Source organism: Chlamydotis macqueenii, chromosome 4 (assembly GCF_036417535.1).
Source record: "Chlamydotis macqueenii isolate bChlMac1 chromosome 4, bChlMac1.mat, whole genome shotgun sequence".
Lineage (NCBI taxonomy): Eukaryota > Metazoa > Chordata > Aves > Otidiformes > Otididae > Chlamydotis > Chlamydotis macqueenii.
In genome coordinates this window covers 2,759,251-2,782,449 of record NC_141559.1, presented here as the reverse complement: position 1 = coordinate 2,782,449, position 23,199 = coordinate 2,759,251, and the positions used below count along the sequence as shown (strand labels likewise).

Sequence of the window (23,199 nt, the reverse complement as noted above, 5' to 3'; positions counted from 1 at the left end):
AGTGGTCTTGGCTGCCCCTGTGTTTCCGTATATGGGGGGCCTTCCCCTTGGGGTGGTACGGGGTGACTGGTCCCAGTCTGGCTCCCCAGACTAGGATGAGCTGGGCAGGGGCTGGAATGGGGGGCTCCGCCTGCCATCCGCAGCGCTCCTTGGGGAAAAGATGGAGCCAGAGGTCTCAGAGGCGCCTGGCAGAAGGATGGGTACCCTTGGCATGGGAGACACTTTGAATTTTGGCACAAATACTTAAATCTGATGTGCTCCACAGCGCTGTCCCGGAGGGGACATCAAACGCAAAACCGGGGCAGCTTGTTTCATCCCAGGAAGCTGCTCCAGGAGCAGAGGGGCTGCCAAAACCCGGTTTCTTCGGCTCCCAGCCCATATCTCCCACCTCAAACCTGCCCCTTCCCATCTGCCGTACGGAGGACACGGCCGTAGCTAGGCGCACGGCAGAGCGCGCGCGCTTTGGGTTGAGGCTGACTTTTTCCATGGCAATTTGGATGTGTCCCGTGGTGGAGCACCATGTGTGGGGCCAGGTGGGCTGCATCAGCCCGTCTAGAGCCCATAAATAACCTGGGGGAGAGGTGAGGCTTCCTTCCCTGCTTGTGCTGGAGCACCTCCCTGCTGTCAGGGGTACTTCCAGGGAAAAGCGCTTTTTGGAGATTTTGGGAAGGGTTATGGGCTGTGCTCGGAACCGCGTGGTGGTTTCCCCCGTGGGGGGATGCTGTTAAAATGAGGGAAAGTGGGGGAAGTGCGTTGTTTTCAGAAGCTGAAGTGCAGAAGGAGCGTGGCTGCACGAGTAGGGTTTGGGGGGTTGGGTGTCCTGGGGAGCATCTCTCTGAGGGGACACGGGCTAGTTTAATTTTGGGACCGTGGCCACAGCCCTATATTGAGTGAGGTGTTCCTGCGGTGCTGCCATCTCTGCTTCACTGTAAGCTCCCGTCGGCGGTAAGAAAAACTCTGCTTTTGCGTGTGGACGATGCTTTTGGTGCCTCCATTGAAGCTGCCGGCAAGACTCCCTGCCTCTTTGGAGCATCTCTGCTGTCACCTGGTGACATCACCACCTTCCCCGCACGGAGACCCGCTCCCAGGTAAGTCCTGAGAGCCGACGCTGCTCCTATCAGCTCGGAGGAGTGGACACCTCAGAGCTTTGTGGTCTTGTCGATGCCCAGCTCGGGCAACGGGGCCATGCGGAGCGTTTTTTTGATGGGGAGGAAGCAGCAGCCCTGGGCGTGCAGGGAATTTGGGTGCCTGTTGAGAGCAGAGCTCATCCCACCACTGTCACCGTCACCGCTGCTGCACTGGCTCTTGCTCGGTGGCTGCTGCAGGACAAAAAAAAGGCTCCGGTGATGCCAATTCGATGTTTTCGAGGTGTTCTTCTTGCTTGAGGGTTACTGCTCGAGAAGTCACTTCCCTCTGGCTTTAGAAGGACAGCAGGGTTACGTGAACTTGAAATGGGATAAAAATGTCATGTCAAATGATGCTTTTGAGATGAACCTGAGCAATGTTGTTTGTTCTGTATTATTAAATTAATTTGTTAAAATTAATTTATTATTAAATTATTAGATTTCTGAATTATTCAATTATTCTCTCTCTGGTGTGCCGTGTCACTGTGGCCGTGAACGCCTGTGTGGTGATGGTGGGCCAGGTAGGACAGGGACCTCTTCAGCCAGCAGATGCTGCTGGGGGGCAGCTGGCAGCGGCAATCTGGCCTTAATTATAAAAAAAAAAAACACAGCGGGCACGTTTCTCCCTGCGAGCAGCTGCTGGGGAGAAACAGATGCAGCAACTTGTTCTTTAACTTGATGAAACAGATATTTGAGGAGATACGTTCTTCCAGGGCTGCTGCTGAGGTCGGGGCCTTGGGACAACGAACCGGAGGAGTGGGGTGTGCGGGGCGGGGGGACGACGCAGGCGCGTGCTTGCCGAGGCGGAGGCTGGATTTCTGCGCGTCTTGCAGCGGTCATTGCCAGGGCGCTCTGCTCATTACCGGCAAATTGTTTCCTGTTTAGCATGGTTGGGTTTTTTTGTTGGTTTCCCCCACCTTGCGTTGGGTTGAGAAGGAAAATGATCCTGGGGGTGTGGGATCCAGCTGATTTTTGACCTTTTGCTCTCCTGCTTTTGGTATTTGCGTCTGCAGAGAGAGGAGGGAGTGGTGGGGGGGCAACCCGATGCCACCAGCTGAACCGCTGTATCGTGCCTTTGCCTTGGCACCGAGCCCCGAGCTCCCTTTGCCAGGGAAAGAAATTGCGTCGCGCAGCAGCAAAACCGACGGCGGTGAAGACAAGCGTGGTGGGTAAGGCAGGCGAGGAGCCGCTCCGGTGGAGGCGACTGTTGTTGGTGGCCGGAGTAGGAACGCGCAGTGCGAAGAGGAGGCGATGCCTCCACCTCTGGTCTGAGCTGCCGGGTGCTTAACACGCCCTCCTCTCACCCTGGTGGTAATTACTTCATCTAACGAGCATTATCGCTCCAACCAAGAGCTATCTGCGCTGATAAGTCATTAATACTTACTCCATTCATTCCAGCGAGAGTCTGAGAAGATGACGCGTGGAAACGTGTTGATCCTGGAGAGGGATCACGTCAGCCGCGGTGCTGCCGCCGGGCTCTGCTGCCACCCAAAAGGCTGAGGGAAGAGGATGTTCTGCAGGGAGCTATGTGAACTGGTGGGTTGTTTTGTTGTTTTTTTTTTTTAACTATATAAATAAAATATCGCTGAGATGAAACTGAGCCAAAGGGCAAGGGGAGGAGAGAAGCCTTGGGGGAAAATGGGAGTTTGCTATTTTTGTAAATGAAACGAGCTGGTTACAGAGAGTTATCTTCATCTTTTTTAAGGAATGAAAAAAAAGGCTTTTTTAATGGTACATTCTAGGTGTTTTTTTCTTGTCTTCTTCCTTGCCATAGTAGTGTAGGAGGCCAAAAATCCCTGGGTACGGGTCCAAGGGCGAGAAGGGTGATTGCAGCCACGAATGCAGGCATCATCCCCCACCAAAAAGTGCTTTATCCGTGCATCTGTTGGGTTTTTTTGGGTTTTTTTTTTGCTGCCTTGCACCTTGGCCAGTGCTGGCACAGAGATATAAACACGTCACCCACCTCGCAGGGCGGATGCATGGCAAATAAATGAAATGTACAGCGTGGGGGGTCTCCCGGGAGAGCCCTTCAGTGCCGTCTCGGCACCGCTCGCCCTGCCCCACGTCAGAAGTGATGGATTCCGCCGCCCTGTGAGGTTAGCCCCTGCTGCTGCTGTCTGGTTTAATTTCCTGGCCAAGCCTTCCTCCTAGGCACTGGCAGTGTCCTGCAGAAGACGACACCTGATTTCTGTTCTTAGTGAAAAAAGAATTTATTCCTCCGGAGATTTTTTTTTAATTTTTTTTTTTTTTGTGACCGTGAGGGATTTTCCTCTCCCTTTATTCCCTCCCTTATTTTAGCACAGCAGTGTTTGAGAAAAGCAAGTTTTTGTTTTTTTTTTTTTTAAAACTTTGAGGCGTTTGGTTTTTTTAATGCTTGCTCTTCGCTGTTGCTGGACAATATCGAGCCGCAGCTCGGGTGCTGTTTGAAAGCGGACGGACTCCTCGCTGGCCTCATTCGCTGCTTCTCAACTGCCCAAAAGCCAAAAGGAGTTTTGCTCCCCCTGAGCATCCTCAGCGCTTGTGGAACCAGGGCTTCAGCCACCTGACCGACGCTGACGGAAACGGGGAGGTGAAAGGATGGGCGCTGAAGAGGCTCAACAAGGCTGGGAAGGAAAAGGAAAACGAGCAATAATTACATTTCCTTTTGGGAAGCAGAGCTGGAGAAGACATCCCTATTTCTCCCGACCTTTTCAGGCGGCTGTTATGGTGCCGGACGTGTTCGTTACAGCTCGCTTGCTGAAAATGAAGAGATGATGCATCTGCTGCAGGAAGCCGTCATGCGAACGCCCCGAGCTTTGATGTTCCGCAGGACGCTCCATTTAGTGGCCGTGGCGAACGGCCGAGCCTGTTTCCCGGCGTGCGCCGCTGATTAACCCGGAGCAAACCGACGTCAGCATTTCGAGAGAGATGGCAGCTCCGGCCTCTGCCGCCTCGTCTGTTTGCATCCCGTAGGGAACGGCGGCTTCTTTCTGGTCCCCGTGCAAGACAACAGCCGGTAATTAAGAGCAGGGACATAAAACACTGCGAACCGGCACATCTCACCTGGCACAGGGGTGCCGCTGCCTTCCCCAAAACCCTTCCAGAAACTCAGTTGTGCCACCATCTTGTGGGTTCTACAACCTATGGGGTGATGTTGACCAGCTCTGGGGGCTTGCTGGGACGCCCCGAACCTTTCCAGCATCATTTCACGCCGATTTATTTATCGAGGCGACGCAGGCCGAGGGCTTGGCTTTTCACCTGCCGGAGGCCAAAGCGGACAAGGGAGGGGCCGTGGGCTGGCGTGAGCGTTGTCTCCCCACACCAGCCGTGCCATCACCCACCCTTAGCTTCATGACAAACACATATATTGGTTTTTTTTTAAAAAAAAAAAAAAAAACGCATTGCTGTATTTTAGCAGCCCGGTTTTTTAAGGATTCAAAATAACACTGCAGAGCAAGCACCCGGGTGTGTGAAATGGGGCACTTCTGGGCCCAGGAACATGGGTGGTCAGCGCACCTTCACACAAGCTCTCGGGCTGTTTGGTGGGGAAAAAAACATAATTAAATGGGAAAAATAAATGAAATTATGAGCGTGTGAAAGCACAGGAGACCCACGCACACTGCCAGCTCTGGCTCAGCAGCCCCCGTGCCACCTCGCGCCATCAAAGCTGGCTGAACCTCCATCCTCCCCCTTGACCTCCCCTCCATCCCTTCCCCCTGGGGAACGGGGAGTTCCCTCGCCCACAAACTAAGCGGCCGACGTGCCCACCACCCGGAGTTTCCTACTCAAAGGCCAAAATTCAGGTTTATTGTGGGCGCCGCACACCCGCCCGCCCTCCGGTTGCCTGCCATCCGCCGGACCCGCCGCAATCCTGCCCGCTGCGACGGCTCAGCGCCCGGGTGTCTCCTCCACAGCGGATGCTCTGCTGCAGAAGCGCTTATAAATTAAGGATTTTTTGTTGGGTTTTTGGTTTTTTTTTTTCGCCGTCGTCCCTGCTAGGAGTCGTCGTAGAGAGGGTTGTTGTAGTTGCCCCAGGAGCCGTAGTCGTGGTCGTCCAGGAGCCTGCCGTAGGAGGAGTGCCTGCCAGGGAAAAGCAAACCGCCCAGTGTTACCGGTTGCTTTGGTGGTTGATTCGTTATTTTACCACGAGGCGGGGGAAAAAAAAAAAAAAACAAAACATGCAAATCCTCACTAGGTCAAACTTTGGGACATTTTAGCAGGAAGCACCAGGACAGAAAATCAGCCCAGGCAGGATTTTGCCCCCGTTGAACCAGTCTGGGAGATGCCAGGGAATTAAAACAAGACCTTTGCTCATCTCAGCTGTCAGCAAAGCCTCATTAGAGATCCTCAGCTCTGGGCCATGCTGCTGTTTATTGTCTACATTGCGGCAACACCTGCGGCAGCAGCTTGCCCTAGGGATAATTACTGGTTGTGACCGTGCTCAACAGCCTCGCTGGCGTTTGAGAGAGGCTGTCGTAAAGTGAGGAGGAAAAACTCTGCTTTTCTACGAAGAAAACGGAGCCATGGTGGGACCACAGGCTGCACGTCGCCCTGTGGGGCTTGGGGACGGCATCTCCCCAGGGTTTTGTCCCCGAGCATCACCCTCGCGATGGGTGAGAGGGGCTGCAGCGTCAAAGTGGGGGAGCACAGCTCGAGCAGGCGCCGCGCAAACAGCCTTACCTGATCTTGAGGTACGCTGCTGCCCCGAAAACCAGCACCACCACCACGATGACCGTCACGGTTATGGCCACGATGCTCCCTGTGGAGGCGTCCATCAGAAAGGGCAGTGCTGGGGCCCCCACCGAATCCCAGCCCCATAGCATCCCACCCCACACCCCGGCTGCTCCCCTTACACCCGTGCCACCCGCCTCTGCTTGAGGGGGTGACATGGATTTGGGGCTTTGCTTGAAGACTACAGACTTGCTCCTTGACATTCCTTCCCACCCCAGGCAGTATTTAGGGCTGAGCCAAGGCTGCAAAATGCTCCAGATCCCTCCCTTTTGGGGCCTTTGAGGCACTTCTAAGCCATCTGAGCTTGCAGAAGACAACTGAAAGCTAGCATCAGCTTAGTGAGATCTCCAGGAGGGAAAAGGAAAACTTACATCTTCCTAACTCGAGCTGCACCCACCACCCAGCCACTTGTTTCCTTTCATCCTTGAGTGCTTCAAGTCCAACTTGAAACTTAGGATTTTATTCCCGGAGAAACTGAGGTTTGGTGTCTATGACTCCTTGTCTCCACCAGTGGAGCAGATAACAAAGGCTCCTCCAGGAAAGCTCAGCTTTGCCTGAATGGTGCTCTCAGAGGGATGACCACCTCTTCCCTTCCCATTTTGAGGGGTCTGTCCCTCTCATCTCAGCCCCTCGAGGCCGACGCTAGGTCTATATACACTGAAAGAGAGCGGTGGTGCTCACCTGCGCTCAAAGCCCGTGGGACCTGTTCCATGGTGACGCCGGTGGAGAGGGTGGTTTTGTCAGTGGCCGTGGCCTCGGCCGCGGTGGGGCTCGTCACAGTCACTGGGGGAGACGTTGGCTCCACGGCCAGGCTCGATGCCACGGCCAGCGTCCCCAGGGAAGGGACATCCTTGGTCAGCGTTGGCAGTTGGGTGGTGCTGGGGCTCACAAGGACAGGCGTTGGGGACAAGACCGTCCCAGGGGATGAGTACAGGTCACTGGTGGGGAAGGAGGAGGATGATGATGCAGTTACACCTGTGGGGCTGGGAGGTGGCCCCAAATCCATCGTGCTTCTTGCCAAGCTGGCAGTATTTGCTGTCCGACGACTTGGGGCCATCTCCGAAGTTGGTGGTGTCGAGCTGTGGTTGGAGGCTCCGGTTGGGCTGTCTGCTATGGCGAGGGGGGCCGGTGTGACGGAGGCAGGAGCAGAGGACAGTGCCGCCGTGGCGGTGGCATTGTGGCCGTTCCCATCCGCTGCCCCGGAGGACGTCTTGTCTCCGGCAGGTCCCGTGGACACGGGCAGCGGGGCAGGAGGGCTGGCGGGGGTGAGGGGCGATGCCGTGGAGTCATGGCCCAGTCCTAGGAGTGAGACAAAGAATTAAGAACGGGGAAATCTGTGGGGCAACCTGGGGTTTGGGTGAACCCTAAAGGGTTTGGGAACAAAGCTGGAAATCAGTTTATTGGTTTTAAAATGCTCAGAGCCATCTAAAATAAAGAGAAGGGAAACGTCCCTGCATAGCTAGAGGTGAGGTTCAGCCAGATCAGTTGTCCTGTGTGGGTTAGCATCATTTTTCCCCAAGGCTGGGATGCCCCCCCCACCCCAAACACCCCCTCCATCTTCCCAGCAAAGCAGCAGGGCAGCCATCTCCTCCTGGGCAGCAACCACCACGCAGCTGGGAACGATAGCACAAGACTCCTCTTTCTCCTCTCCCCATCTCCTTGTGCATTCATTCATTCATCTCCATTTCTTCATAGCAGGATGAGTCATTTTCTCCTCTATCCCCACCAGCAGCCTGCCGGGGCTTTTTTTTTTGTTTTCACCCTCCCCCTTCTGCTCTCCAACTCCGCTGAAGAGCGTGCCAACACAAAGTGACATCAGGAGGAATTTTTATTCCCATGCGTTGATTTATTTACAGCCCCAGAGCATCCCAAGCCCAGCACTGGGAAGAGGAAAAACAGGAAGGACTCAAATTTGGGAGCAAGGGGCTGTGCACCACAGGGTTCCTCCAGCAAAGCTGGGCACCCAGCGGAGTCGCAAGCCTGCACCTCGCACTTGGAAAGGGTGGGATGCAGCACCAGTGAGCAGGGACTCACTAAACCATGTTTTTGGGTGTTTTCAGCCGTGGGTGCAAAGGGAGGGCTGCAGGCATCAAACGCAGCTTCACTCAACCAGCACACCTTCAGCTGAGGAGGACAGCAGAAGGGACATCCCAGCCAAGGACCTTGGAAGTTTCTTAATTCTGTCAATGTAGATGCTTCCAGTCTCTCTTGGACACAGGCAGCTTTCCACCCCTCTGCAAAGCCCCCTCAGCATCCTGTGTCACTTGCTCCTGCTTCGGGTCAGCAGAGCGGTCGTGATCTGCTTGAACTTTGGAGGTGAAGCGATAGGGACCTCCAAGAGCTGGCACTGCCGCTAGCCAGGATGAGTCAGGCAGTTTCCGATAATATCGGAGGGGTATAGAACTCAGAGGGCTAGCCAAAACCAGTTGCAGGAACGGTCCTTGGCCGCTGGCTGAGCGCTCCCAGCCAAGGAGGTCACAAGTCACAGCGACATTTCCCAGGAGAGCAAGCGCGGCTGGAAGCAGCACGCTGCTCAGCCCTGATTGTCCCCTTCTCACCGTCACCGCCAGCCAAGCTTTGATTTCCAGATCAATACCACTGCATTAGTTTCTGCTAGTGAGCCCTGCCCAGGCCAGCTCCTCCTCCTCCCCCAAGCCGTCATCTCCATCACGTGATCCAGGACACAGCACCCACCCTGGGGTCCAGCTCCCACCCCTTTGCACCATGGGAAAAACCCAGCACTGGAATAAGGGACAAAAAAAAACATTAGAAAACTTAGCTTAGGACCATATAACTTGACAACTCCCTGGAGATGTTCAAAGAACATGTAGCCATGGCCCTTCAGGACATGGTTTAGTGGACTTGGTGGTGTTGGGTTAATGGCTGGACTTCATGACCTTGGAGGTCTCTTCCAACCTTAATGATTCTATGATTCCATGACTTCAAAGGCTAAAAAAAAAAACCTCAGAGGTATCATGAGAGGGACTGAAGGATGTCAGCTATGACACAATGCTGAGCACAGGTCAGCCCGAGAAGTTTGCCCATCTTTGGGCAATTGACCAACCCACTGCAATCTAGCTCAGCGTGGAGGAAAGCAAGGGACTACCAGGACAAAATCACCACTGAGGAAAGGCAGCAGTATCAGCCTTGGTAGCCCCACATGAGCTTTGAGAAGTTCTTTTTCTAGGCTGCCTTCCCTAGGAGTATGGGAAATTGCCAAAAAGAGAAAAAAAAACAAAAACCCTGTAACTCAAATATCTTGCTCTTGGGGAATATTAACCCTAATCAGATGGTAGCCCAAGGAATGAACCATCCACCTGATAGATTGTCTCCCTCTCCTGCTCAAATGCTGCTCTCCCAGCTCTTGCAAGCCACACAAAGGTGGTCATCTCATCCTCACAGAAACTGAACACTTCCCATGCTCCACTTGGGAGCCAGCAGCCTCTCCAGCAACGCATTTCTCGGGCGCTCCCGAAGCAATTGCAGCGAGCTTGGAAATTGTTCTGCCAGCAGAAACACTGCATAAAAAAAAAACAAGAGCATCTCCAGCCCAGGCACATGACATCAGACAGAGCAGCTCTGCCACAACCAGCAAACATCCACTGATAAGGCAAAGACAGGGCTTTTTAACAAGCTTCATTTCATGACTCATCACATCTGATGGAAGTACCAGAAGGTCTACATGACCCAACCCACCCACCACCTGCCTGCTCCCAGCCTGAATTAACTGAGGCACCCCTACCCCAGCTGCAGGAGGTGATGCTCTTTGAGAAACTGAGGCCCCAGGGTTAATCAAAGCTTTCATAATTTTTTTTCTTCTCCCTCACAGCTGCTTGTCCTGACTGCACTTGCACAAATAATTTAACCACAGTTTCTGAAGAAATCATAGAATCTGAAGGTTGGAAGAGACCTTTAAGATCATGAAGTCCAACTGTCATCTCAACACCAACCCAACCAAGTAAGTAGTAGTAAAAAAAACCATGCTACTGGAAGAAGAAGATCTGTTGTAGCATACTGGGGTCATGCAACAAGGTTGGGTGCTACCCCTACCAGCTCAGCAGATGCTTCTGGGGCAAAAAATGAGTAAAACCATATGTCCACAACCATACTGAAGCACCAAATTTTTCTTCAAAGCCAAAATCCCTAGTAACTTAATGGAAACCTAGCCAAATCAGACAAAGAAGGATGCTCATATAGCCCCATCCACTGCTCAAGACAACAAAATATATTAAATTTAGGGTCAACTCAAAAAATTAAAAAAATAATTAAAAAAAAATAAATAAAACCAGCATCAACACAATATTCTAAACCAACCTACACACAACTCCAAAAGCCACCCAACCCCATAAACATAAACACCCAGCAGTCAGCAAGAATGAGAAACTGGGAGCCGAGCCCGAGCTTAAATGGAGGTCCCGGCCCAATGGGCAGGGAGTGCTTGGGGGGGTCCCAGGTGAGGCTGGTCGGGGTGATCAGGGGCTGTTAGCACGGTTGGGGGGCTCTGGTATAAAAGCTGGTGGCCAGAGCTGTGCTGATAGGAATTTGAAAAATGAGTTTTGGTTGATTTGTTTTGGGGTTTTTTTGTTGTTGTTTGTTTATTTGTACATATATATAGGAGCAACTGGACCTAAAAAGCCAAGGTAAGTTGGTGTGGCTCATTCTCAGTGTTGTGTTTGGCCATGCATGGTCTTTGACTTTTTGCAGGTCTTGTATTTTGATGGTTTTCACAAAATGGTGATGCTACAACAGCCTTTCTCCCTGTGTTCTAGCAGAACTTGTTGGTTTCTTACCAGGTTAGCTCATGCAGTATTAAATAAAACTATACTTCAATATAGGGTGAGATTTTCCTGTTGATGATCTTCTTGGCTCAGTTTTGGGGTCTGTGGTGAGCAATACCCATACTTCATGCTGTTTTTCTGCATTTTTCTTCTCTCCTTCTTCACACCGAGGTGTGATTTTTAACATGCTGCTGTTATTTTGCTGTGAAACCAGCAGCATCAAGCTTTGGACAGCAAAAGGTCTCTTTGTGGTGGCTGAACCACAATAAAACTGGTTTTTGCCTTTGGTGCAACTTGTTTTTCAGGCTGTTTCTTCTCTGTCACTATGTAATTTGGGCTTTAGGATTTGTTTTGGTTTCTGGTTGCTTAGAGGGCATTGTTGGGTGTAAACAAGGGTTCTCCTAGGTCTGTGGCAAAACTTCAACACTACATGAATGTCCTCAAAATTCATAAAATATTTAATTTTGGTAGGAGCAGGAGCACCTCTGGGTGATGTGCTGCTTCCCTGTTGCTGCTCAGCTCCTGCTGTATTTTTTTTTTTCAGTGGTGGGAGGAAGAAAAAAATAGAGAAAACCATGAGCCAGAAACATCAACAGGTAAAAAGGCCAAGCTCTGCAGTCATTGCGTGAAGAAGCCAAGGCCGTCAGATCCACTCAGTCTGCAGCTCTGATTTACTGGCAAGGTGAGCTGGCATCCTGCGTGATTAGTTTTCCTCTGATGCATGGTCGTTAAGTGGTTTATGGCTAATTACTCCAAAGCCTGAAGCTTTCTGTAGCTAAGAAAAATGGCCATGTGTCCCTCACCATCCAGAGGCCTCATCCCTTGGGGGAGAGACTGTCCTAAAGACCCAGAGCACCCTGGGGATGTCTTTTGGCAGCCCTCCTTGAGGATGGGGCACCGCAAGGACTGCTGCTGAAAAACCCATCCTTCCCTGAATGTGGGGGCTGAACCAGCAACTCCTGTGGATGCACGGCCTGCCTTCTGTGAAAGGCAAGAGCGAAATCATGGAATGGTTTTGGTTGGAAGTGACCTTTAAAGGCCATCCTGTCCAACCCCACTGCGAGGAGCGGGAACATTTCCAACCAGATCATGTTGCTCAGAGCCCCGTCCAACCTGGCCTTGAACATTTCCAGGGATGGGGCATCCACCACCTCTCTGGGCAACCTGGGCCAGTGCCCCACCACCCTCAGTGTAAAAAAAAAAAAAATAAAATTCCTTAAATCTTTTCCAGGCTTTTCTGTGGGAGGAAGGAGCTAACATGGGGGTCTAGCTTGCTCTTGGATGCTCATGAATCCCTGAGGGAAGCTGTTGGAGGCTGATTGCTCTTGAGGAACCAAGTGGACATATTCACCACCCTGCAGTCCCTGCTCTTCCCAACTAACAATGATAATGTCAACTTATACAATGAAGACTGTTGCCTGCATGGTCCCAGTGACCAGCTCTTTCCTTGCCTGGAGTGGGTGTCCAAGTCCTCCTCAGCCAACCTTCTGCCCTAATCCGCAAACCCAGCAGCAAGGGCTGTTGGTCGCACAAAAAAAAAATCCCCTACCCTTCACCGCAGCTGCAGAGTTGGGTGGCCACACCACCCTCCATGTGGAGAAAACGTGATGTTCCCCCCTCACCAACACTGTGTTGCTTAATTACTCAACTCATGAAGTTGCAATGAAATTGGAGAAGAAAAGAAGGTGAGGAGCAGTATTGAGAGGTTTTTCTCCTTTGGAGAGGGACAAAGCAACCTGTGGCTACCGGTTGATCGCTGGATAGTGGGGGTACTTTGCCTCTTGGTGTCAGCTTTGCCCTCATTAAGAGTCATAGTTGACTGCACTAGCCATCTATGTTTTTTTGGTTGAGTTTCTTTTTAATTAAAAAAAAATACTTGCTATAATAAATATAAAATAAAAAATCCTTGAGATCCTGGCTGTTGTATTTTTGAAACATGGTGGGTCATCCTTTTGGGCTGGGAAGCTGGCAGCTGGGCTCGGGCCCCTCACACTTTTCCCCGATGGATTTCTTGGATATGGCTCTGGAGCTGGCCAGGCGTGCGGCAAACAGCAGCTCTGCCCGAGTGACAACGCACAGGCTAAATAATTTTCCTGGCTAGCTGCTAATTACGGCTGCTGGGTGCGGCTTTTGTGTCAGCCTCACCCCGGCCTTCCCCAGGAGGGGAAGCATTTGGGTTCCGCAGAGGAATTCTGGATTTACATCCAGCGTAAGAGGTAAGAACAGGATGAGAACTTCCTTGTGTGAGATGCTGTTATTTCAGTGGCGTGGCCAAGCAAAGCCTTGTTTTGCGCAGTGATGTCCGCTCCATCACTAAGTCCTGAGGAATGAGCTCCAAGCACATTTAAATCATGCTTGCTCTTTTCCCATGGAGGAAAAAATAAATTATTTTCTTTCTTAAAATATCATTTCTAGGGGGATAAAAAAAAAATCCCAGAAAGCATACCAAAGATTGAGGGCTTTGGGGGTGTTGGAGCAGCCGTAGGGTGGGACTCCAGGGAAATCTTTCCCAGCTCTTCTGCCAAGGATCAGTGCATTAGAGAGGGATGGTCGTGGGAATGGCTTTGGGTTCAGCACGGGTGCTGGGAAAAAAACCTCACGTTCCCAACCCCAACGCAGCCAAGGGCTGGTTCCTAACAGAGTGGCGTCCCCACAGAGCGAGATGGAGCTTCGTCCCTGTTCCTCCCGAAGGCGCTTGGTTGGAAAGTACAGCCCCAAGAGCTTGTTGGCCAACCTCATCTTCTCAAGGTGAAGGAGGAAGGCAGCGCGCCCTCCTCCTGCGGCTGTGGGGTCAGTTACCGGGGGAAGGTCGCCCACCAGCTGATGTGGTCCCAAAGTGATGGTTTGCTCGGCCGCATGCCGACGGCATTTTAATAACAGCACCTTTGCCCGGGGCGTGTCTCCTTGTGCGCGTCCCTGTCGCCCGGTTATGCAAATGTGGGTTTTTTTCGTGTTTCTGAGCTCTCGGCGTTGTTTACGAAAAACCCAGCCCGGATGGAGGGACAACCTGCGCCTGCCATCGTTCGGAAGCGCACGCTGTCGTGCCGGCCGGGGTGGAACTATTTCCTCTGGCTGTCTTAGTTTGGGGGGGGGGGGAGATGTCAAACGGGGTGTTTTTATGAAAGGGGGGGGTGGATGGAGGGAGGGCTGGGGAAAGGGCCGGATGCTGGGAGAGCTGGAACCTCCGCTCAAGGCCGGGCGAGCGCTAAAAGCGGCGGCTGTGCTAGGGAGGGGGATGCGAGGCTGGGGGGGAAGAGATGCTGGTGGTCCCCTGAAGTTGTCCTGCCGCACCCCAGTTTCAGGCCAGCCAGGGACCCCTCTGAGGGGCGGGGGGGGGGGCTGCCTTCTGCCTTCCCCCGCCCTCATCCCCATAACATCCCTCCCAGCCCGGCAGTGGGGGTCCCCGGTACCCCCCTCCCAAAGCGCGGTGCGGCGGCGGGCGCTTACCTGCCGGGAGGAGGAGGAGAAGGGTGAAGAGGAAGAAGCGGCAGCAGCAGCCCATGGTGCCGGCGGCGCTGGCAGCCGCGGCGAGGAGGGACCGAGCGCCCGGCCCCGCTGCCCGCCCCGGTCCGGTCCCCGCCTCCCCCCCTCCAGCACCGGGCGGACAGCGGCACCTACCGGGATGGGGAACCGGGTACGGGGTGCAGGGAACCGGGATGGGATGCAGGGGATGGGATGGGATGTAGGAGATGGGACACGGGGAACCGGGATGGGATCCAGAGCGCCAGGTACAGGATGCAGGGAACCAGGATGGGATGCGGGGGATGAAATGGGATGCAGGGAATGGGATGCAGGGAACTGGGATGGGATGGAGGGGATGAGTTGCAAAGTATGGGATGGGATGCAGGGAATGGGATGTAGGGGATAGGGTGTAGGGCACTGGCATGGGGTGCAGGGAACTGGGATGGGATGCAGGGCACCAGGATGGGATGCAGGGAATGGATGCGGGGAACAGGGATAGGATGCAGGGAATGGATGCAGGGAACTGGGATAGGATGCAGAGCACTGGGATTGGATGCAGGGGATTGGCTACAGAAGATGGGATAGAAGGCAATGTGACAGGATGCAGGGGATGGGATGCAGGGCACCAGGATGGGATGCAGGGGATGAGATGCAGGGAACTGGGAAGGGGTGCAGGGCACTGGGTATGGGATGCAGGGGATGAGATGCAGGGAACTGGGAAGGGGTGCAGGGCACTGGGTATGGGATGCAGGGGATGAGATGCAGGGAACTGGGAAGGGGTGCAGGGCACTGGGTATGGGATGCAGGGGATGAGATGCAGGGAACTGGGAAGGGGTGCAGGGCACTGGATGCAGGATGCAGACCATGAGCAATGGGTACCAGAGCCCATCCACAGGGTACCAAGTGCTGGGTTTGGGTGGGGGTACCTGGCACCTTGCACTAGGATGGGGCACTGGGGCACCCAGCACCTGTAACTGGGTGCTGAGCACCATGCCAGGAGCTGGTCACCAGCGGGCATCACGCACCGGATGCTCAGGGTGCCCCGTGGCGCTGCCCCACGCCCCTCTCCCTCCTCAGGGCCACGCCAGCTCCTGCCTGATGGGAACTCACGCTTTTGAAGAAATAAATCCCCCACGCGCCTTGCCAGGGCATCGCACTTCAGGGCAGAGGCCCTCTCCTTGCCCCCGCCTGCCCTCACTGCTGGGCATCACCTGCCACATTTGGGGGGGGGTCTGGTACCCATGGAGGGGGACACCCCGGAGACGCACATCAAGAGAAGCCAGGCGCAGACTGCTCCCAAATTGCAGCTCCCTCCACCCAAAGGACCCAGGCTGGAGATACCTGTGGCACAGCAGGAGGTACAAGGGCCTTTTATTTTTTATTTTTCTTAATTTTTTTTAAACATCTTTCCTTCACTGCTTTGCTGTGAGTGAGACGTTTTCAGGTTGCGCCCATCTCCTCCGGGCTCTGGCAGGCTCGCTACGGAAAAGGATGTCGCTGTGGCCGGGGTGGCCGGGCTACCGTTGGCTGGGGCTAGGCAGCCCTCTGCTCTGTTGCCTTGTGTGGCGTTTTCACAGGATGCAGCCTGGCTCCGGGCCTAAACCAGCAGGACACAAAATCCAAGTCAGCTGGCGTTTCTGGAGCTGCTTTGCCCTACGTCGGACGGCATCGGCGTCTCAGCTCTCCTTGAAACCTTTCCTCCGCTTGGGAGGAGGAAAAACGATGCTGGTTTTGCTGCAGGAACTCGGCGCTGTGGGAACCGTGTGATTATTTCCCTACTGCTGGTCTCCCGTCTTTTTTTTTTATTTATTTATTTTTTAAATTTTTTTTATTTTATTTTGCTGTGTGTTTCCGCAGGCAGAAGGAGGTTTCAGACGAGATGGCATCCTCTGGCTCCAGATGCGATCCGCCTGGTCACCTCTGCTGGGCCACCTCTGCCTGGTCACCCTTGCCTGGTTTCTTCAGCACGGCCGCTTCAGCAAGGCCACGTCTACCCCCTCGTCTCTGCCTGGTCTCACTGACATGGTCGCCACCTCAGTAGGGTCACATCTACCTGGTCACCTCTGCATGGTCGCACCTTCCTGATCACTTCTGCTTGGTTTCATCGGCATGGGCACCTCTGCCTGGTCACTTCTGCATGGTCTCATCAGCATGGGCACCTCAGCAAAGCCACCTCTACCTGGTCACCCTTGCCTGATCACCCTTGCCGGGTCTCGCCAGCATGGCCGCCTCCGGCTGGTCACCTCAGCATGTCCATGTCTGGTCACTTCTACCTGGTCTCATTGAGATGGTCACCCCAGCAGGGCCACTACTGCCTGGTCACTTCCACAAGGCCACCTCTGCCTGGTCTCGTTGGCACAGCCACCTCTCTCTGGTCACCACAGCATGGCCACATCTGGGGGTGACATCTCCCTGGCCACACAGGTCCCCAGGCCTCCCCCAGGGAGGGTGCCATCCTCACAGTGATGGTGAGAGGAGGGGACACGTGGCCGGTGAGAGGTCCATTTTTGGAGATAGCTTCCGCCAGCCCTTCTCCGTCCCCATCAGCAAACGGAAACCGTTGCCTCTGGTGACACCTGCCTCGGGGCCCCAGCTCTCTGAAAACCTCTTTAAAACCCTTTATCTCCCCAATTTTATCCAGATACAGAGGAAGCCAAAGGGTCTTTTGTGGGCAGGAGGATTTTTGCCGCCAGCTCCCTGCCGTTGCCCGCCCCACCGGGCCGAAGCCAGCTCCTCTTGGGCGGCCCCGTGCTGCGTCCAGGCGCCAGCCACCCATTTCCCTGCTCTTGCCCAAGCCCCTGCTCTCCCCGCCGGAGCTTCGCAACGGTTCTCCGGTGGTTTAGCATCACCCGCTTTCAGAGCGCCGGGGCTGGAGTCTTCCCCCCAACCCCGCCACCAGCTCGCGAGCCGAGGGGTTGGCGGTAGCGGTGTGTTGGAGTTTGCGGTTGGGTTTTTGCGGCTGGCTGAGACCCGCAGGCGCTCGCTCACCCCCTGGCCGGTGCCCAAACGGCATGGCTGGGCGGCCGCCAGCGCACGCCTTCATGGCTGCCAGCTCGCGGTCTGAGGTCACCCGTTCTTTCCAGTCTGTCATTTCCTAACCGCCCCCCCTTCCCCTTCACTTATTTCACACCCATAACGACCCAGAGCAGGCCACAGCCTCGCCACCCCTCCCTGCCTCCTCTCTTCTTGGCCGGGCAAATATTTTTTCTTTTTTATTTTTTTTGCTTTCCTTGGGGCTGGGACAGCATCTGCTCACGACGTCGCATCCCTACTCGGTATCCCCGGATGATGTGCCAGCATCTTGGGGGATGCCTTCACCCCCACGGGGCTCTCTTCCTCCTTGGGACATCGCTTAGGGGACCAGAAACGTCCTCCCAGCCACCCCAAAGTGGAAAAAAAAAATTAAAAATCCCAAGGGGAAAAAAAAAACAAACAAACCCCGATGGCCGGCGCGCAGGAGGCTGGTGCCAAGGCACAGCCCCTCGCAAAATAATTTGGAGCTGCCGTCATGCCCTGCCAAGGGCTGTGGGAGGGCGTTTTATTAGCAGCTCGCTCCAAATAAATCTCCCTCGCCGTAACCCGCCGCCCAGGGACGAACGTGTTTGGGGAGGGGAACGCCCGCAGCGCCCCGGGAAACTGGGATGGGGGGACTGGGAGAGGGGGCCCTCTCCCCAAATCCCCGGGGATGCGGGGGCGAGGCGATTACTCGACGCCTCCTGTGCTGGCTGCTCCTTGGCGGGGTGGGTGGGCGCAGAGTGAGGGGGGACACGCGTGGGTTGTGGACACGCGTGGGGTGTGGACGCTCGTGGGGTGGGACGCGCGTGGGGTGCCTCTGACAGGGTAGGAACCCAGCAGCTGAAGGAGGAGGAGGAGGAAGAGGAGGAGGAAGAGGAGGAGGAGGAGCGGCCGCCCCCGTCCCGCCGCCCCCGCCCCGCCGCAGGCACCGGTCACCGGGCAGGCGGAGGCGGCGGCGCGCATGGAGGCGGCGGCGGCCCCGGCCCCGGGCGGCGGCCCCGGTCCCGTGCTGCTCTTCTGCCTGGCCCTCGGCTCCGGTAAGCAGGGAGCACCCGGGGAAGGGGGTCCCGGCGCCGGACACCCCCGGGCCCCGTCCCCTCTGCACCCCATCCCCGGTCCCACCCCACTGACCCCCAGCCCATCCCGTCCCACCGCTCGCCCTGGTGCCTCCCCAGTCCCATCCCAGTGATTCCCTGTCTCCTCCAGACAATCCCAGTCCTGCCCCAGTGCCCAGCCTTCTCTCCCAGTTCCCATCCCAGTACTCCCCACCATCCCAGTGCTCCCCCACACCCAGCTTGTCTCCGAATCCCTTGGGGCCAGCGCGGGGCCGCGATGTGGGATTCGGGATGTTTTCACCACCTGTTGATGGGACGCTCCCCATGGATACGCCCAAAACCGCGCGTTTCCCCATCCTTGGATGCGGGATGCAGAGGGGGGAGCCGGTATCTATTCGGAAAGCACACGAGCGGCCCCGTGTCGGTTCCCCAGCGCTGCCCACCCCGAGCTCGCAGCGCTGGTCCCCGGAGGGTGCCGAAGCCCCGCGTCTGGTTGGGGTTAAGGGCGGGGAAATCCTGTCTCAGTGGGGGATCTTTCGCTGGGAATTCGGTCAGCGGGGGCAAAGTCGGCCCCCCCACCCCACCAGATGGGATGCAGGGAATCCCGGTTTGGCCCACGGGCTCCGCTGCCCGAACTCCCCCCGATCCCAGGGGCCTTGCCGCGGCCGAGCAAGGGACAGAAACACACCCCCCCTCCCTGTGCCTTGGCGTGTCACCTCTGCGGGAGCCACCCGTCACCCTGTCCCGGCAGGCAGGACCTGTCCCCGCTCCCCTGGGTGCGGGGTGCACCCCTCGGGGAGGGCCTGGGCGTAGGGCCGCGCTGAGTCAGCGCTGGTATGCCAGCGATCCGGTTACCGCTGCCGCTGCGACGCGCCGGGGCTGAACGGGCCCCGGGCTTCGTCCCGCAGCCGAGCCGAAGAGCTGTCACCCCTTTTTCCCCCCGCTGGGTTCGTGCCGGGGTCCTGCATCCCGCCGCTCCGGCCGGGATCCCCCGGCTCTGAGCAGCCTCCGCCGCTGCCTTCCAGGTTTGGCGTTTTTCAGCTGCGTGGACGCCGATGCCAACGTCACCGCCGGGCACGGAACGGAGGGGCTCGCCTGCGGCGCGGCCGAGAGCTGCACGGGTAAGGATGCTTCGCGGGGGGAGCCGGCAGCGTTGGATGGGGTGCGGGGGAGAGGGCGGGATGGAGGACGGGCAGGGTGTTTTGTCTAGCGGAACCGCGCGGCATCTAGCGAGATGGCAAGCAGCCAGGGCCGCCACGCCACGGCCAAGGACACACGCGTGCGTGCGACAGTGGCTCTTCGCAGCCGGCCGAGCTGGGACCCGTCGTGGCCGTGGACCAGCTCTGGGATGCGGGCAGAACCGGGGGGGGCATTTCGTTCTCCTTGTCACCCCCAGGGAACGCGACGCGGCTGAGGTGGCAGGGTCACTTCTCCCGGTGCCCGGAGGAGTACAAGCACTACTGCGTCAAAGGGCGATGCCGCTTCCTCGTGGCCGAGAAGACGCCGGCGTGCGTGTAAGTCACCGGCGGCGGCGGCAGGGGCACCGTGGTGGCAGTTTTTGGGTGACCCCCTGAACCCTCTGCCGCGGGGCAGGTGCGAGCGAGGCTACACGGGAGCTCGCTGCGAGAGGCTGGACATCTTCTACCTGCGAGGAGATCAGGGCCAGATCGTCATCATCTCCTCCATCGCCGCCCTCGTCACCCTCATCGTCCTCCTCGTCTGCGCCTGCCTCTGCGTTCGGTAGGTGGTGGGGCGGGGTGGGGTGGGGCAGGGTTGGGGGGGACGCATGGGGCGGGAAACCTTGAATCGGGAGTGAATCCAGCCTGCCGAAGCGGGGAAGGGCAAATTTGGGGTGGGACGTCCAGGCAGGACAGGGCCTTGGAGGGCACGGGGAGGCGGCTGGAAACCACGCGGGGATTCTGGAAGGTGAAAGTGGAAGGAGGAGGAGCAGCAATTTTTGAGGGTTTTTAATTATTTTAATGATTTTAATGAGGAGCAGCAATTCTGGGGCGGGGGGTTTAACGATTCCCTCCCTGCCCAAGCCGCTGTCGGAAGCAGCGCAGGAAGAGAAAAGCGGAAGAGATGGAGACGTTAAACAAGAATTCGCCTTCCAAAAGCGACGACGTGCGGGAGACGGACATCGCGTGAAGGTGCGCGGGGACAGGGTGGGGGACGGCCGAGCCCTGGGGTGATGGCAGACCCCCCCTCGTTGTTGGGGCAGCCGCTGAGGCCGAAGGCATCCCCCTCTCTCCGCAGGAGCCCCAGGTACCCGCAGGCGGGTCCCGGAGGGCGAAACCGGCTGGCGAGGGCTCAAACGTGCGGCGGGTTTGAATAAAGGGGTGACGGAAAGGTGTCCACGCGTCGCCATGGTCCTTGCGGGTCTCTCGGCCCCAGCCGCGCCGCCGCGCTCCCCAAATTCACCCCCCTCTCCCAGCCCATCCCACACTGGGGACATTTCCCACCATTTTGCCTCCCTCCCAGACGCGGGGTCCCGGATTTCTCCCCTCGCGGGGGCCAGCGGAACGCGGGAAGATCTGATCGGTGCCGGTACCGGTAGCGGGGGGGGCTGCGGTGCCGCCCCGAGGCCGATGGGAGGTGCTGCGCACCGCCGTGCCGCCAGGGGGCGCCACGCTGCGGGGCAGGTGCGCGGCGGCCGCCGAGGCTTCAAAACGCCAAGCGCGGCCGCCAGGGGGCGCCGCCGTGGCGGGAGCAGCGGCAGCGGCGGGAGGAGCCGGAGCGGGAGCGGCGGCGGCGGCGGGATCCCGGTACCGGTCGCGGGGGTCTGGGTTCTGAGCGGCGGGTGGGGCCGAGCGGGCACCGGCGCCTCCGGGCCAGGGCTGCCGCTGTGCCAGGCACCGGTTGCCGCCGCGGAGGGCCTGGGTGTCCCGGCTGCTCGGGGCTCCTCCTGGGCGGCTCCGGCCGCGGCTCTCCGGGGCCCGAGCTGGGCCAGGGCTCCGGTCCGCGCCCAGCCCGCAGGCGGCTGCCGGCGGCCGGTGTGAGCCCCACCGCAGCTCCCCCCAGGGAGCGGCTGCTGCCCCCGTCCCCTCCCGGGGCCGGACCCCCCGGCTCAGGGCTGGCCGCTCTCGCCGGGGCCGCCGGGGGACCCCGGGCAGGCACCGGCCGGCTGCGGGCCTGGGTGTCCCGACGCCGCCTGCGCTGGGAGCCGCGGTGGAGGGGTTCGTGTCCCCCGTGGGGGCCCGACGCCGTTCCCGGCGGTTTACACACCGACCCACCGGGGTCCCCTCTCGGGGGGCAGCGGCCGCAGCTCGGCCACGGCCGGGGGGAGCTGGGAGCGGCGAGCAGGGGAGGTGCTGGGGGGAACTGGTTCCCGCTGGGCTTCGGCCCTTCAGCCCTGCCCGGCGGCGGCCTCGCAGGAGGGCCGGAGCCGTGGCGGGGCTGGGCGCCCCGCAGGCAGCCCGGCTGTGACCGAACTCCTTCTTTTCCAGCTCGGTACGCGCGGCGGGGGAGCAGGGGCCGCTCCCCGGGCGATGCCGCGGGGCTGTGCCGCCGCCTGGGCCGGGAGCACCGGAGAACCCCGGCGGGGAGGCCGCGCCCGGTGAGGTGAGAGCCCCGCGGCGGCGGGCTTGGGGGGCGGGGGGCCGGGTGAACGCGGGGGGCCGGCCCAGAACCGGGACGCGTGCGGTGCGGCGGCCCCGGCTCCCCCTCCCCTCCCGGCCCGGGGCTGCGGGGCTGGGCGCTGCTGCCGAGGGGCCGGGCAGAGCTGCCCGTGCCCGGGAGCCAGCGGGGTCGGCCGGGCGGCAGCTCCGGGGCTCTCGGGGCCGCGCTGCCGGGAGCTGCCTGGCCCCGCGCCCACGGACGGACGGACGGAGCCCCGGGAGCCGGGCTGCCCGCACCGAGAGCGATGCTGCCGCCCGCTCGGCCCTGCCTGCCCGGTGGCGCTGTCGGGGCTGCGCAGCTCCAGCTCGGCTGGGAGTTCAGGTCAGTTGTTTGGGGCCCCGTTCGTTTTGTTTTGTTGTGTTTGCTGGTTTGGGCTCCCATTTGTTTCAGGTCCAGCTCACGGACGGCCCCAGCTTCCAGCAGGGTTTAGACTCCAGCCCAGACTCATCTCCTCCAGCCGCCTGCCGACTCCCGTTCCAGCTCGGTTTCGTCTCCACTTGGTGTCCAGCTCCTGTCCGGCCCACGACAGCCTGAGCTCGTTCCAAGGACCAGCGCCCGCTGCCAAGGTCAGAAATCCATCGCTGCCGTGACTGGTGCAGGGGGGGAGCTGTCAGCGCTGCGCACGCGCGCTCGTGCGTTTGTGTTCGCTGTTCAGCAGGTGAGGGGCTCTTTGGGCCGGGAGCTGCCTGTCCCACCTCTCCCTGCGCAGGGGCGGACGGAGGAGCCCCAGGAGGAGCCGGGCTGCCTGCGCCCAGGCCGATGCTGCGGGGACTGCGCAGCTCCACTGGGCTGCGAGCTCAGGTGGGCGGTTTGGCCCCTGTTTGTGTTCATTTGTTCGGTTTGTGTGTTGGTTTGGGCCCCGTTTGTTTCAGGGCCTGCTCCTGGACAGCTCCAGCGCAGCTCTGGCTCCATTTTGTGTCTGGTGCCGCTTGTGGGCAGCTCCAGCTCCTTGTTTGTGCCCCTGTGTTTTTCAGGTCCAGCGCGTGGACGGCTCCAGTTGAGCTCTGGCTGCAGCTCGGTTCCACCTCCAGTGCAGTTTGGGCTGCAGCTCCATGGGCTGCTCCGGCCCCAGCTGCTCTCCAGTTCCAGTTTGGTTCCAGTTCATGGAGGCTTCCAGCCCCAGCTCACCCCCCACCCTTTCCAGCTTGTGCTTGTGAAATGATCTTGGCTTTTGGCCAGGTCGTAAATCAATCACTGTCACGACTCACATATGAATAATAAATGTCATGACTGCGCACACACTGACGAGCTGGCGTTTATTGGGGAGTGCCGATTGCGGGCGCCGTGCAGGCCTGGACGGGGGAAAAGGGCCTTTTCGCCCAGAGACTATCTCCTGCGCTTAATTCGGCCTGGTGCATGCCGGCCTCACTCACTGCAGGGACCAACGCGACCGGGCCCCCACCTCCAGTGAGGGCCCACGCACCCTGCCCTGCCCCC

The 23,199-nt window shown here is 58.0% G+C and overlaps 2 protein-coding genes and 2 long non-coding RNA genes across 10 annotated transcripts; 3 read left to right on the top strand and 1 right to left on the bottom strand.

Annotated features, from left to right (window-relative positions):
* Positions 1–795: 795 nt before the first annotated feature.
* LOC147600763 (uncharacterized) lies at positions 796–12,435 on the top strand. Of its 2 annotated transcripts, none has more exons than XR_015258383.1 (6): positions 796–1,088; positions 2,523–2,660; positions 3,819–4,119; positions 9,664–9,802; positions 11,170–11,294; positions 11,844–12,435. It is a non-coding gene; the product is annotated as an uncharacterized LOC147600763 (long non-coding RNA). The 2 variants fall into 2 exon arrangements; XR_015258382.1 differs by lacking the exon at positions 796–1,088 and adding an exon at positions 2,347–2,435.
* PARM1 (prostate androgen-regulated mucin-like protein 1) lies at positions 3,013–14,157 on the bottom strand. Of its 2 annotated transcripts, XM_086746225.1 has the most exons (5): positions 14,060–14,157; positions 6,516–7,133; positions 5,784–5,862; positions 5,085–5,183; positions 3,013–3,031 (listed from the first exon to the last, which is right to left on the bottom strand). In XM_086746225.1, exons 1-4 carry the CDS (start codon positions 14,112–14,114, stop codon positions 5,099–5,101), a joined length of 837 nt encoding a protein of 278 aa, XP_086602351.1. In that variant the 5' UTR covers positions 14,115–14,157; the 3' UTR covers positions 3,013–3,031; positions 5,085–5,098. The 2 variants fall into 2 exon arrangements, with proteins under 2 accessions (XP_086602351.1, XP_086602350.1); XM_086746224.1 differs by lacking the exon at positions 3,013–3,031 and having other exon boundaries at positions 4,889–5,183.
* Positions 14,158–17,843: 3,686 nt separating this feature from the next.
* Positions 17,844–20,497, top strand: BTC (betacellulin). Of its 2 annotated transcripts, XM_086747046.1 has the most exons (6): positions 17,844–18,126; positions 19,170–19,265; positions 19,541–19,658; positions 19,738–19,884; positions 20,187–20,294; positions 20,401–20,497. In XM_086747046.1, the coding sequence occupies exons 1-5, from the start codon at positions 18,051–18,053 to the stop codon at positions 20,290–20,292; spliced, it is 543 nt and encodes a 180-aa protein (XP_086603172.1). In that variant the 5' UTR covers positions 17,844–18,050; the 3' UTR covers positions 20,293–20,294; positions 20,401–20,497. The 2 variants fall into 2 exon arrangements, with proteins under 2 accessions (XP_086603172.1, XP_086603171.1); XM_086747045.1 differs by having other exon boundaries at positions 20,187–20,497.
* Positions 20,498–20,866: 369 nt separating this feature from the next.
* On the top strand, positions 20,867–23,003 carry LOC147600761 (uncharacterized). Of its 4 annotated transcripts, XR_015258462.1 has the most exons (4): positions 20,867–20,909; positions 21,591–21,705; positions 22,153–22,328; positions 22,737–23,003. It is a non-coding gene; the product is annotated as an uncharacterized LOC147600761 (long non-coding RNA). The 4 variants fall into 4 exon arrangements; XR_015258465.1 differs by lacking the exon at positions 21,591–21,705 and having other exon boundaries at positions 20,890–20,909; XR_015258463.1 differs by lacking the exon at positions 21,591–21,705 and having other exon boundaries at positions 20,894–20,915.
* The last annotated feature ends 196 nt before the right edge of the window (positions 23,004–23,199 follow it).